The 15055-nt window shown below is 43.5% G+C and overlaps 2 protein-coding genes across 2 annotated transcripts in view; both read left to right on the forward strand.

Annotated features, from left to right (window-relative positions):
* Positions 1–10140, forward strand: part of arhgef17 (Rho guanine nucleotide exchange factor (GEF) 17) — a 76972-nt gene extending 66832 nt beyond the window's left edge. Inside the window, exons 14-24 of the mRNA XM_071904731.2 lie at positions 114–217; positions 845–966; positions 1565–1684; positions 1779–2046; positions 2655–2741; positions 3099–3166; positions 3655–3803; positions 4041–4215; positions 4650–4745; positions 5268–5450; positions 5896–10140. Of these exons, the coding sequence (XP_071760832.2) occupies positions 114–217; positions 845–966; positions 1565–1684; positions 1779–2046; positions 2655–2741; positions 3099–3166; positions 3655–3803; positions 4041–4215; positions 4650–4745; positions 5268–5450; positions 5896–6104 (1581 nt within the window). The 3' untranslated portion in view covers positions 6105–10140. The remainder of the gene's footprint in view (positions 1–113; positions 218–844; positions 967–1564; positions 1685–1778; positions 2047–2654; positions 2742–3098; positions 3167–3654; positions 3804–4040; positions 4216–4649; positions 4746–5267; positions 5451–5895) is intronic.
* relt (RELT TNF receptor) overlaps positions 1–15055 on the forward strand; it is a 73363-nt gene that overhangs the window by 24927 nt on the left and 33381 nt on the right. The gene's annotated exons all lie outside the window — the stretch shown is intronic.

Genomic DNA, 15055 nt, shown 5'->3' on the forward strand with positions numbered 1-15055 from the left:
AGTGGCCATTCATTCTCAAATGACATACAGTGGGAAGAAAATGTCACATTGAATACAAAACTTGTGTCTCTCAGTTGCCAATTTTGACAGACGTAATGATGTTTCCTCTCTAGGTGTGTCTGCTGAACATCAAAGATGAGCCCACAGTGGAAGCCTGTATCGCTGTCTGCTCTGCTAGGATCATCTGTATTGCTGCTGTACCGGGCCTAAAGGGGAGGTCAGCACATACTCTCTCTCACACATACACACACACACACACACACACACACACACATATGCACATGCAAACTTTTAGTAGACATGTCTGAGTTGTAAATACATCTTTGAATTAAAATTGGCGTTAAAACTCAGATCAAGGCCAAGCATAGTCGCAGCTGAAGTCTCCAGGCTGGAAACAGAACTTGAAAATAAGATGTCAACATCAAGACTTGTAAATTTAATGGGTTTCAGACATCTAGAAGTCACTGCACAGCAAGAATTCCAGACTATGTACTACAAATGGCTACTTAAACTAATACAATCTAATCTGAGGAAAAAGAGATCTAAGGAACTCCAAAATTGGTTTAAAAGCCTTGATTCTACTTGGCTATTCATTATCAAAAGTTTAAACACTGCCCAGTTTGTTTTGGCACAGGCAAAGAACAACAGTCAGCTCTTGTTTGTTGTTCTTTACCTGTTCATATGATGTAAGCACGATCAAATAACAGCAGCCTGCACTTTAACCTTATAGCCGCACATCAGTCGCTATCCAAATACTTCAGGAACTCTCTGTCACTGAACCTGATTAGTTCATTGTGTGACCTACATTAACCAACCAACTGTTGTGCATGCCTTCATCTCCTAGGGATCGTGGAGCAGAGCCTGCCCTTGCCCCGCCCCCCGGTGCCTCTGGCCACGCCCACTCCCAGCAGCAGCTCCATATATCCATCTCTCATTCGTCACTGGAGCTGACTGAGCGGCCCACAGGTTGGTCCAGAAAGTTTCCAAGGGGCAAGAGTTCCTACTTTAGGACACAAGCTAGGTCTGCTTGGTGTACGCAATATGATGATGAGTCTCCTCAGTCGACTGATACTCTCATCCGTATTCATGAAAAGGGGGCGGGCCTATAAGGTGTCATCCACTGTGAGGTCGAGTCATCAGACAGTCATCAGACCACAGCATGACCATACATATGCAAAAGCAGATGCGGAAAATTCCTACACATCCCTCAATACACTGTACAGTTGTATACTTCTGAGCTACAAACAGTACTGCAAACACTTCTAAGGCACAATTCCTCATCTGTTCTCTTCAGTTCAGTGAAGCTCTGGGGATTTGTTAAGGGCACTGTGTAGGGAAGAAGAGACAGTTCCACTAATTTAGGTGCTCTCTTAAGGCTTTTGCTTCCAAATTCCATTTTTAAGGATGGGTCTGTAATTTTGAGTCAGGAATTTCAGGTAACATTTTTGCTGCAAAATGTATATTAGCATTTTGGAATGTTTTGCCTCGATATACTGTGATACATATAAAAATGACAGCACATATACAGTATATATAGATTGATTGATTGACCGATGTTTCCCAGGAGCGGGGGCGGAGCTTGTTCCGTTTGACAGTGATGACACAGATGATGAAGATTCTCCCAGCCCCTCCTCCACTCTACAGAGTCAGGCTAGTCACTCCACCATATCGTCCAGCTACGGCAGTGAGTTAAAACACTCTGCAGTCATGTACACTTGCACTCAAACACACACATCCTCACATCTCAGTCCCTTACACTCCCTTCCGTCTCCCCTAAGATGAGGAGGGTCCAGGCTCCAAGGACATGGCTACAGAGACCACCAGCAGCGAGGAGGAGCAGGAGTTCCCTGTACCCAGCTCCTACGGAGCTCCAGGAGTGTTAGGGGGTGTCGGAGGAGTTCGTACCCACGCAGAGAGCCCCATGGACGGCCGCGCCATGCGCCGCTCCTCCCGGGGCTCGTTCACCAGGGCCAGCCTGGAGGACCTGCTCAGCATCGACCCAGAGGCCTACCAGAGCTCAGTGTGGCTCGGCACAGAGGATGGATGGTGGGTGGCAGACACACACACACACACACACACACACACAGAAGATGTGTTGTGTTCACTCATTTATAAGAGTCTGTCTCTATCTCTCACACACACTCACACATGCACAGACACAATTTTCCTACATATTTGTAATATAGTTGTCATGCTAGTAATTGATATGAGGATTTCAGAGGCCTGCTAGAACTCAGTGTGGCTCTGCAATAAGGAAGGATTGTACGTTGGCTATGGTTGTATATATTTTATACACATTATATAAAGATACAAGTGCATACACACATGTATACATACTGTATACTGTATATATGAAGTCATGTTTTCACATTTTGAATGGCTTTCATGGGCTATGTGGTCATGAAACTTGTTTGCTTAAAAGCCATGTAAACCTTCAGTTCAAATCAAAACTTCACTGGGAAAAGTGAAATCATGACATTTCAGACAGCTGCATGGACACTCAATTACAGTGTACATGCCAACAAACCTACACACACACACACTCACACAAATTACCAGGTTCTTATTTAATTTTTTATCTTACTTGTATTTGATGTGTTGATTTGAATCACCAGTATTCAACCCTAACTTCCTTGTGCTTCTGTTTCTGTCAGCATCCACGTGTACCAGTCCTCAGACAACATCCGCAATCGTAAAAACAGCATGAAGATGCAACACTCAGCCTCCATCCTCTGTATTCTGTGAGTCTGCTTTTTTGGCCAGAACTAAAAATATTATTTTAATGTCATTTCTGCTGTATCCGACAGTATAAAGTGCAGCGTGTTAGATAAGGTGGGAGAAAGAGGGGGGAAACGGCATCGGAGCATACCCTGTACTCAGATGTCGTAGGTTTCAGTGTCTTGTGACCTTTGTCACATGTTGTCCTCTGTCTCACCTTTCCTGTCTCTTCTCATTATACACTTTCTTATGAAGCGCACCATAAAAATAATCTTGCAAAATACATATAAGAGTATCAATCTACATGTTCCTATTTTATTACTTTTGTGCTCTCCTCTCTTGTTTATTCCTTCTGTATTCCTCTTTTTCTCCTCCTTCAGGTATTTGGACAACAAAGTGTTTGTGTCCCTGGCCAATGGAGAGGTGATCGTCTATCAGAGAGAAGCAGGTAAGCTGTGGGCATGAGGGGAATGAGGTGGAACTTGGAGAATACCCAATTTGGGCTGTAAGCTAGTCTTTCATCTCATTTCAGTGCTAAAATATACAGCACTTTTATTTGTGTTTTTCTCTCCACACTATCTGTCTTTCAAATTGCTGGAACTGTAGAGGCTTTCTAATCTAAACCCACTGGGAATGCAATGTGTTATGTTCCAAAAAGTGACATGTTCATTATTAAAATACATTTAAGTACCTTGGAAATTTGCATTTGAAGTATGAAAAACACTGTGTGCTTGCACAAATTAGATTATATAATTAGTATTTTAAAAGCTTCTAACCTCTGGTACAAGTGTGCATTATTAATGAAATATACTGGTTAGAGACTTGAAAAGAAAATTGCCTTAGTAGCTGAAGCACTGACGGTTCTGGCACTGTTTTCTGTGCTAATTATTCCCTAACCTGCCCTCCATCTCCTTCCACCCACCTCACCGTCCGCAGGTAGTTTCTGGGACGCCCAGTCTTCTCAGACGTTAGTGCTGGGCTCGCCCAGCAGCCCCGTCACCAAAATGGTTCCTGTGGGAGGGAAGCTGTGGTGCGGATCGCAGAACAGAGTCCTCATTATCAACACAACTACACTGGTACAAGAGGTAGGTAGATGGATCGCAGGATGGATGGACAGATTGACAGAGGGGAGATATGGATGGATGGATGGATGATGGATGGCTGCATAGATGTGGATCACAGAACATGATCTCAAAGCAGCAACAGTGGAATAATAGATGAGGTAGACGGACAACCTGATAACCAGGAGTGCTGTAGTCTACTGTCTCTCACTTTTTCCATCCATCTCTCTCTCTTTCCCTCCCTCCCTCCCTCCATCCCAGCACTGGTTCCAGGTGGGCACAGACAGCAGTCGGTGTGTGACGTGCATGGTGGCGTACGGTCAGGGTGTGTGGCTGGCGCTGCAGGGCAGCGCTCAGGTCAGACTGTACCACGCTCAGACCTGGGAGAGCCTCACAGAGGTGGATGTGGCGCCCGCTGTGCACAAGATGCTCGCAGGTAACACACATGAAGCATATGGACACACACACATGCAGAGGTTTTAATGTGCACACACACACACACACACACACACACACACACACACACAGACATGGTAGGGACTTGTTACAAAAGCCTGTAGGATGACAACAGTTATATTATTTTAATGCTAGATGGTAACTTTCTCTAACTCTTCTCTCTTTAATTCCCATTTCCCAATAACTCAACCCCTATCTCTCCATTTCCTCTCTTCCCTCCCTAAATCTTAATCTCCACTTCACCCTTCCTCTCTCTCCCCCTTCCCCTCTCCCTCTACCCCTCGTTTCCCTCTCTGCACCTTCCTCCCACCACTTCTTGTCCTCTCTCTCTGACCTCCACACCCCCCCCCCCACCCGCTTCCTCCCTCTACTTCCCTCCTGTCCCATCTTCCCTTTTCCTTCTCTCCATCCCAGGTTCGGATGCAATCATCAGGCAGCACAAGGCAGCCTGTCTGAGAATCACAGCACTGCTGGCCTGTAAGGACCTGCTGTGGATCGGTACCAGCGCAGGTAAAAAACATTGTTAAAGTCTGTGCAGGAAATCAAAGGTATATTGACATGGTTAGAATACTTACAATACAGAAATTATACAGCAATAGAAACAGCAATACAAAATACCCTATATTTACTGGATATAGACTACAATAGCAAAGGTGTACATTTCCTATGATAAGAATATCTGTGGTTAAAATGAAACTTTTAATGGCATTGTGGACCGTGATCAACATTCAAATGCCTACACTTGACATCACTGACTGAGAGACTACACTGACAGATGAATGTGTAACTATGTGCTTTGTCATAATGACATCTTGACCCACTGTATCATGACGGAGTAAAGCTGACTTTATATTTTAAAACAGATGAGTAAACCTGTCAGTAGACATTTGTGTCTAATTAATCAGCCACCAATAAAATTTAACTGAGAGCCTGGTTCTGAGTCCTACTTTGTTCTCTGCATTCTTTGGCTGGATTTGTCTTGGAGGTCTGATTCAAAAAGAAAGCCCATTTTAAACTGGTGTTCCTCTACAGGAGTGGTCCTGACCCTGGCCATCCCAGCAGTGAGCTCAGGAACTGGGGCCGGCATGCTGAAATCTCCCCTGGTGCCGATGGGCTCGGCTCACGGACACACGGGCCACGTGCGGTTCCTCACATCCATCGAACTGCCAGAAGGGTTTGACGTCAACTTCCCTCTTCCGCCAACCGACTGCACAGGTGGTTACTGAGTTTCTGCTTCAAACATGCTCGTTTTTTCACCGATCACTGAATCATTCCCATTTTTTATACCCCAGATATACCGTACATATCAATGGCATACACATACACTACCACTCAAATGTTTGGACACACCTGATTGAATGTACTATGTTTTTCATTATCTTAAAGCCATTTTGATCTAAAGATTTATGCTTGAGAAGTCTTTGCCTTTCCATCAAGGCAAAGGGTGGCTACTTTAAAGAATCTAAACTATAAGATAGTTTTGATTTCTTTACTATTATTCTAAAATGTGACTGGTAGTGTATGTCAAGGTTTTTTCTATGCGTGGGCTTCTCTACTTCTGCAGCAAGACAAATTTCACTGAAGCAAACCTATCTGAACTGAATATTATATTGTATTACACCTCCCTTCAACCCTTAACCTCACCTGTCTTTGTTCCTAGGCAACCAATCCCACAGCAGCAGCACAGTTGACAGCAGCCTCCAAAGGCGGGACTCCACGCGCCGCCGAGCCTCCGCCCACCTTCCCCCCAAAACCAATCAGCTAGTCATCTCCGGGGGCGATGGCTACGAGGACTTCAGACTGACCAATAGCAGCGAGACAGTCGGGCGGGACGACAGCACCAACCACCTATTGCTGTGGAGGGTCTGAGACGGGGCGACCCAATTTGAAGAACCCAGTTTTTTTCCAACCCAGCTCCCCTCCAGCTGAGAACGGCACACACACCCTTCCTTCTCCCCTCCTGACTCCTCACCTTTCGCTGTTGTTTTTTTTGGTCTTCTGCTCGGTCCGCCAGTTTCTATGTGCATATGGGTGTCAACTCCCTCCTGGACCGACTAATGAAAATGGTCACTTCGAGTTTCTTGTGTTAATATGTTTCTGATGGTGTGCGTTGTTCCTCACTGAGTGGTGTTTGTGCGTGTGTATTTGTTTTTTTTGGCACTGGATGTATACTGCATTCTCCGCAAGTATTGTCCGGTCTAGAAAAGTGTTACGAAACTCAGCCTTTACTGAAAGAGAGACAGAAGAAAAGAGAGAGAGAGAGGGAGAGAGGGGAAAAAGAAAACTTTCGAAAGATCGCTTTTTCAAACTTTTCACAGTTGGAAGTACGGTGAGAATCAGAGGAGGAGAGAAAGATGAAGGGATGGAGAGAAATCGACAGAAGAGAGACTTGGACTCTGCAGTATGTCATTGCACAGAAAGTTGAATGGAGAGGCGGAAGAAGGACTTTGAAGTGAACTGGGACATGGGTGAAACACATACAGTAGTTGTCTTTGATATTCTCTTTTTTTTTGGACTTGGACGTCAACCCTTCACTCCATCATCACTTCATCTTAGCTTGAACTACAGACAAACCACCTCCTGACGGTCGGGAGAACACTTCATGAAAATATATTAATATATATATCTATGAATGAAAATCAAGTGAAACGTTCCCACACTGCCTGTAGTTTGTGACTACGTCTCCCAACAGCTTTTGTGGCGTTCTGATCAGTGGGATTGTGTTTTCATATCGTTAAAGGATTTCTGCAGCTAGAGCCCAGGATGAGCCCAGAGGTTCGGTTGACGTCTGCAAGCTTTTAAAGGAGAAAAGAGATATGAGGAGGTGTCAATCTCCCTAAACCTGATTGGCCAGCCACAAGTCTCGACAACGACCCGCTAATGGCAGATCTGAGATCAGATCTTCCTGGCCCCAGAGCTCTGTTTAACATCGTCAGTCAGTACTTAAGGATGGCGAGACTGCTAACAAAAACCCTTTCCCATTCTCATATAGAGGGAGAGTGAAGAAGAGTATCATTTAAGTGCAATATATGGCAAGGGTACCTAACAAGACTATAGACACATTCATACAGTCACACACACACATTTAAGCACAGCCTTCACTCACTGAGTCAGAACACACACAAGTCTCTCCGTTGCATAATGCAGAGACACACACACACTTGTGTTTTTCACAGATAATCACAGTGTATCTGTTAATTCTTCTTATGTTATTTTTGATATCGGTTGAAGATGATATGAAATGAGATGAAGCAGTGTCCCACTACTGGAGTTAAGTAGACAAAAAAGTGCATTGGAGACATTCCTCTTTAACATGACTATGCCAAAGCCTTGTATCTGTAAAAGTTACAACATGGAGGGGTCTGAAACTATTTTTTGTTGCCAAGAAATTTCAGCCAAAACTCCCACTGGCTGGAATTGTGTTTGTTGAACGTTCTATCAGGAAGGCAATTGGGAACTATTGCTGATTTCAATAGCAAACTCTTTCTAGATGACGCTGGGCTGTGGTAGCAAATAAAGATACTTATGTACAGTATTTATGGTTTTGATTTTAGCGCCTCCTTTTACAGCACTTAATTTATAGATGATGTAGCTTTCACTATATTTCTTTTGGGTTGAGGAGGAGGAGGAGGCCCCGACTTAAATAACAGGATAGACAAATAGAGAGGTGCACTTTGGCTTGGACAGACAGACAGACATGCACATACACACACACACACAAACACTGATTTCAGTATTGACAGCTATCGTAATGAAGATAGATGTGTGTGTGCATGTGTGAGAGAGAAGGAAGGGAGGGAGGGAGCGAGAGAGAGAGAGAGTAGGTCAGAAGGACAAATGCTGAGCACCTGCACGTGCCTAACAACATAAGCCATCACACACACACACACACACACACACAGAGTGAAAAACCAGCTCTCCCTCTGTCCAGGTGTCTCTGAAGTGAAGGGTGACTCTGACTTACAGACACACACACGCATGCACACACACGCTTAGCCAACAGGCTTTGGGGTTAAGCGGTGATTGTATTTGATCCCTCCAACCCTAGAAACCCTCACTGTACCTTACCAACCATCTGGGCACTTCACCTCAGCTTTCCCCTCTGCCAAACGCGTAAGAATTAGGCTAACTCTCCCACTGGGATCTAATGACAGGGGCTAACAGCTAAGAGGATTAGCTGGCCACTCTGATAGCTGATTGCTGCTAACTAGCTAGTGAGCTCTCTGCCTGTGCACAGCAGCCGTAGGTGTTGAGTGGAAAGGCCTGCGTCTGTATCTGCCACAAGCGCTCGTTTATTTGGCCGACAAGTGTAAAAAGGACATTCTGTTCTGCCCATGATAAAAGCAAAATCCTAATTACCCTGTAGTAGCCTGTGAAGGGTACTATGGAGGGAGGATGAGACATTTTAGCAAGGTCCTGTAACTTAGAGGTAGCAGATTGGTGTTTTTTTTAAATGTACCGTATGATTCACTACACTGACATTTGTGTTCCCGGTGCCAAGAGCTGTTCCCTGGGCAGTTTATCTATGAAAATACACCCATGCTGGCTGTAGGGCGAAGGACAGAGCCCTACAGATTGGAATTCAACCCGTTTTCTGTGAACAGTGAAAAGTTGTGGGTGTTCAGAGTCGTAGAGTGTTTAGAGCAATGTCTGTGTGTTAAATCTGCTTGTGTCAGCGTTTCTTAAACTGTGAGTCGGGCGGCAAAATGGGTGACCGCCCCTCGCTGGTGGGTCCCCAGATGACAAGAGTGCTGGTGTGTTTTCATGAGTGCATGGGTCTCTGGGTGACACTGAATTACTTAGGGTCCCATGCTGAAAAAGTTCTAAGAAACCCCGCTCTATGGCTGTCCAAGTGTAACAGTATGTGTGATAGTATGTAACTACAATACAGCAAGCGGCTGCCAGGGTTGGAGTCATGTGACTTTCAGTTCAGCTGATTCAGGAGGTAGATTCTCTTCAAAATCTGAAAAACTGAAAAAACATTTGCCTTAAAAAACATAATTTGTCAGTAGTGACATAAGAATAAATGATCAATCATTAGTAGATACTGTAAGAAGAGCAGTTGCATTTTTTGTTTTGAACTCTGAAATGAAACTGAATTGACTCAGATTCTGAATGCGCAACATTCATTTTACACACACACACACACAAGTACGAACACAGGCACACACACACACACTGCATCTTAGATATGAAGTACAAAACCTCCATGCTGATTTGACCACGATTGAGAGCATTTAGCATGTTGTGTTAGCACCATGGCGATCATTTACAGTCAGAAAATGGCAGATTTACGCTTCATCTTAACCATCACATGAAACTCATGCTATTATCACTGTAACTCTCAGTAACTTGTAAGTAACCTCTTTATGCCCGTATGTGAACGAAGTCTTTATTGTTGTAAATATTGGTATATATTGCCTTTTTTTCTGTAAATAGTGCACCCACGGTCCTCAATTGTTGATATGAATCTAATGGCATATTTTTATATACTTGTGTAAGGTTTGTTTTTGTTTGTATTTTTTTTTTTTTTCCCTCTGGCATGCGCTGTCAGTCACGTTTAAATTATAACTGTCACTGAACTTTCCAAAAGAAGAAGAAGAAGAAGAAGAGAGACAAGATGGCCTCCGCTGTCATCAGAGCAACTGGCAGATAAGAGTTTGGACATTGCTGTTTTCAGTGGCAGCCATGTTGGCACCACCATCGTTACTTACACATCCAACGCAGAAGGGAAAACAACGTGGCGGCGCCCGTGTTGCAACCTGGTCAAAACTCTGTCTATCGGTGGCTCTGGTCGACATCTTGCAGTTGTCATGGTTACAGTACTTCAGAGTTACTTCCTGTATGTAGCTGTTCCTGTTTTGTCACTGTGGGTTCCTCTTTGTAATTAAATCAGTTCACTGGTGCCAGTCTCTACATGTCCCTCTTTCTTTTGCTAGTGAGGTATGGATCTCTACTTTCTGCTACTTCTACTTCGTTCTTCTACTTTCTGCAGCTGGTTGGAGACTTTTAATGTAAAGCGACGTACAAAACGGAGCGCATACTTGTTTTGTGTGCTTCGCACCAGCAGGGATTACACCCCTAACCCTGGCAGCGTAAGTGCCATGCTCTACCTAAAGAGCTACAGGAGACCATCTCATTATTGACTTAAAGGATATGTAACTTTGTGTGAGTGTGTGAGTGTGTGCGTGCATCTGTGGATCTATGTGGGCCTGTGCGAGTGTGGACGTGTTGCTGGTGTCAGTCATGCTAGCAAGAACTCAAGGGGAGTCCCAGCTTTATCCAGTCATAGTCATTTGCACAATTCTTTACGTCACGTTGAAAATAAAATCCAAACATGATACTAGAAAACTTTTTATCCTTCACTTGCCGGTATAAAAAAAAGTTGAAAGGCCCTGTGTCTCAGGTACAGAATGACCCTGATGAAGACTATTTGGTGATGATGAAGACACGTGTAGGTGATTTTTGCAGCCCATGTAATAAGGGCTTTTTATCTTTTTTTTTCACATGAGACAGGGTGCCTTGGTTTTCTTTTTGGATCACTGCTTTTTTTGAATTGAGGTTGTTTTTTTTTACTGGCAAGTGAAGGACCCAAATTTCTAGTATCAGTGTGAATCTACGCGTCTGTCCAAAGAGCGCCTGCCTGTCCATATCAGACCCAAGCAGCACTTCTTGTACTGCGTGAAGTCCAAATATGTCTTCTTTACAACAGATGCCACTGGTCGCCTCCTGCTGACTGCGGCCCTGAACCCAAGACAATGTCACTAGTGTGGTTTTTACCAGCAGGCACTCCAATATTCATTTTGCTTTAACCCCCTGACCCACAATGAAGTGTATTGTGATATGATAGCCCTGTATAAAGGAAACTATATGAATGCGGGCCATTCAGGATACACACACACACACAAATGTAACCCCCCCCCCCCCCAACAACCCCCCATGAACACACACAAGTTACAACCCACTCACATCTACACATAGTATTCAAATGCACAAAACAGCGAAGCTCTGTGTACATGTGATGGTGTGTTACGAAGGGGGCTGAAGGGACTGAGTGTGTGTACTCACACACACATGAACACACTCTCTGAATGAAGAGAGGCAGCAGAGAGGAGCAGCACAGAGACTCTCCTGTGTCTCACTAGAATGAGAGATTGATATTGTGTGTCATTGACTCACACACTGACTCAACTGGCTCGGCCCGGTGGAAAAACTGGCAGGCTGAAAGCCAGTGGAGATTTCCTCATCCACTGATAAGAGTCGTAGCAACGTAAGTGTGGTTACAAAATTTGACATTTGTGTAAATTTGGAAAGGAGAAGTTTTTATCTTTTGTGCAATATTGAAGCGGATGTCAAACACGATTCACTTTTAAACCATTCATTTTTCTCCAGGCTTCCTTAAAGGTCTCAGATTATAAGAATTCGAAATTTCCTCCATATATACCGTATGATCAAAACATATAAATGTTCAATGAAGATATTGTTAAAATTGTATCTTGTTTGAGTGGCACAATTTTAAGTTATTGCATTTTCAAAAATCCACCCTGTTTAACAGGCCATTTCAGACTAACTCCAGTAAGCACATCACAGCTGTACTTGGTCCTGATTGGCTCCTCTCACTAAACAATTACTGAAATCCTTCCCATCAGGCCAGTTTGCAGCGTTTGAACTGGAAAGTGTCCACTCAGCAGGTTTACCTCATTTGAGTTAGAGGAGCTGCTGTTGTTGGCCAATCAGGGTCCAGTATTGAGACTGTTCTGCCTGTTAGGACATTGGTTTTCAGATTTACTTTGATAACTAAACTAATTCAATTCAAGTTTTAAATTAAATTAAATTGCAAAACATTATGAAGAACATTATCTTGGGCCACAGTATATTTGAAAACAAAATAATGAAAACTGAATAACTTCCTGAACCCCTGATAAAACTTTTTCCTATTTTTCCTCAATTCCCTGACAGCCTCAACACTCTGAGATCGTGGACCCTGGACTGGAAAGCTTTGGAACAGACTCTATTCAGAGCGGTTGTTGGGATCTACTTTGTGGGCACTGTAGCTGTGATAACAGTGTCCAAACATAAAACACATCAGTGGGTCATTCATTCAGGTTTAACAGGGGTTTGGATGCATTGTGGTAAAGTATTATAATTATTTATATGGAGAGCTCCGTGCCTCCTGTTCATCTCTATACACTCCTTAAGGCCATTGCTAGTTTATGTGAATTGAACAGTTGTGCATATGACGCATAAGTCACTGACTGACTGACTTCCTTCCTTCTGTCACCACAGTCACGGTCACGCTTTGGTAAAAAGATGAGACAGGTGATTCCCGACAGATGGCTCCCGGTCTCGTTCACGCACCGCTTCCAGTACCGGCGTGTATACTGGTGACGATGCAGCAAAGTCAGCACAGCGCCGAGAAGAGAGATGCTGCTTTCAAGTGCTGTCGGAAATATTTTAGTAGGCTACTTCGGTATTCCTCTGAATTGGCTGAATTGGAGGGACAACTCATTACAGATTTATGAAGAAAATGTAAGCTTTACCTTCTAAGGTATTTTCATGTTTGTGACAAGATGCTTTTGATTTTTTTGTTTGTTTGTTTATGATAGTCTACTCTTGTTAGTGTTCTCAGTTAACTTATGGCCTCATTTGCTGGAAAGGAAACCAAGCAAAAGACAATAACAGGCTGGTAAAGATAATAAAGAAAGCCGTTAGGCCAAATTTCAGTTTCCTGGACAAAACTGATCAGCCACTTCACCTACTGGTTCAACAAGAAGCTGTTTCTACTTTCAGTCTTTGTTTCACTCTAAATGTAACTTTTAGTTTTGCATTTTTGTGTTTAGAAAATTAATTAAAACATCAATTACAAGACTGATGCGCATTCCTTTGCTTCATTGTGACACCGCAGCACAAAGTAACTCTGTGCTGCTTGATTTTTAAAATAAAACAATAGCCAAAGGACGACCAAGCACTTGAATGCGGCGATATGTCGTGTTTACGATGAGCACTTGAACGCAGCATGAGAGAAAAGAAAAGAGAGGGGGTGGCAGATAGAGACAGGGGAAAGACAAAGTCAAAGAGCGAGAGAGGGGAGGGGAACTACACTGCGTGTTACACACACACACGCACGCACACACGCGCGCGCACATGCACGTGAACCACACACTTGGGTTTCAGCTTGCAGCGGTGACGCACTGTGAGCTCACGTAGCCAGTTCACTGTGTTAAATATTTTTTTTCACAGAGAGAGGAGCTAGAGAGGGGGAACCTCCTTTACCGGCATTGTGGTTTCTTACGTATTTCCAGGCATTTTTAATTACATCTCTCAACTCAGTAGCCTACAACTGATGATGCTCGCCTCGGATCACTGATTTCAACCTCATTTATTCAACAAACTGGTAAGTCTGACAACTTTTACCATCTAGTAGTAGCCTGCATTGCTGAAGCCTATAGTTTAGTTTTGTCAGTCATTGCCGGCTAGTGTGCGGCTTCTCTCGCCGCAAAGCCTGTCCAATCATCCTGACCACAGTTACGCATGGCGGTGATGTTCTTATTACAACTTCGATAGCCCATAACCTCACCTATGGCAATTAATCCTGTCTCATCACCAAGCATAGGCTGCCTTTATCTATGGAGAAACACGCTTCTGCCTAACTTTATACTATAGCGATTTTTCTGCGGGCATTGTGCTTCAAGCTTCAATATAACATAGATGTTATGTCATGTGCCATTTAATTACTGTAATATTCCTATGATATTCTCTTAGGGGGTTATAGTGTGTCTACTCAGTGAGTTTATTGTGACCTTGTCTACGTTATGGTATTTTTTTTTTATCCTATAGTATTCCTATAATATTACTATAGACGTATGTTTTTGTTGTGATATTTGTATAGAGTCCTAAAATGTATGATAGGATTATTAGATAGGAACTTGGATTTAAACTTTAATGAGATAAAAAATAATAAAAAGGGATTTATTCTGTAGCCTGTTCTGCCGGGTTATTCTGCTGTAAGCAAATGAATAGTTCGGTGGCTTTAATAGGTTTAAAACTATTGTGCTCTCTGTAATGACAGCTTTGTGAGAGAGGCTCCGTTACTACAGTCAAGCGCATGCTTGACGCACTGTCACTGGTACGTGATGACCTCACTGCTTTAATCATTGGTAGTACCTGATCACCCCCCCCACCCCCACCCCCACCCCTCTCTCTCTCCCTCACCCTCTCTCTCAAAGGAAACCTAAACCTTATTAAAGTAACTAGACTCTGGCCCTGCTTCATTTATATTCATCTTTATAATCACTTTTATATGGATGTGGTGGATCAATTCAATTTAATTCAGTGTGCTTTATTGGCATGAATGTTACACAAACAGCATTGCCAAAGTGACAATTAAAATGTTGAATATGATAGAATATAAGTAAGTAAAGTAAAGCAAATAAATACTCTCTCTCACACACACACTTTATCTCTCTCTATCTCTCAGCTCTCCACTCCTCAAGTAACTGCTCATTAGAAATTGTGTGTGCGTGTGTGTGTGTTTTGCATTGCATATACTGCACTACTAGTCTTGCCAGGCTGTATTGCATAATGAGTTCACTACACCGGAATGGAGCAGATACAGCTAGGCACCCTGGGTACACACACACACACACACACACACACACACACACACACACACGCACACACACACAGAGAGATAAGCGCTGAGATGAGAGGCCAGTGTAATTTTTGGCACAGGAGGTCCATTGTCGGAGACCAAATTCCAGTGTGCTTGTATCAATAAGAGGCTGTCGACTTCTCTCACTCTCTCTCTCTCTCTCTCTCTC

Source organism: Centroberyx gerrardi, chromosome 6 (assembly GCF_048128805.1).
Source record: "Centroberyx gerrardi isolate f3 chromosome 6, fCenGer3.hap1.cur.20231027, whole genome shotgun sequence".
Classification (NCBI taxonomy): domain Eukaryota; kingdom Metazoa; phylum Chordata; class Actinopteri; order Beryciformes; family Berycidae; genus Centroberyx; species Centroberyx gerrardi.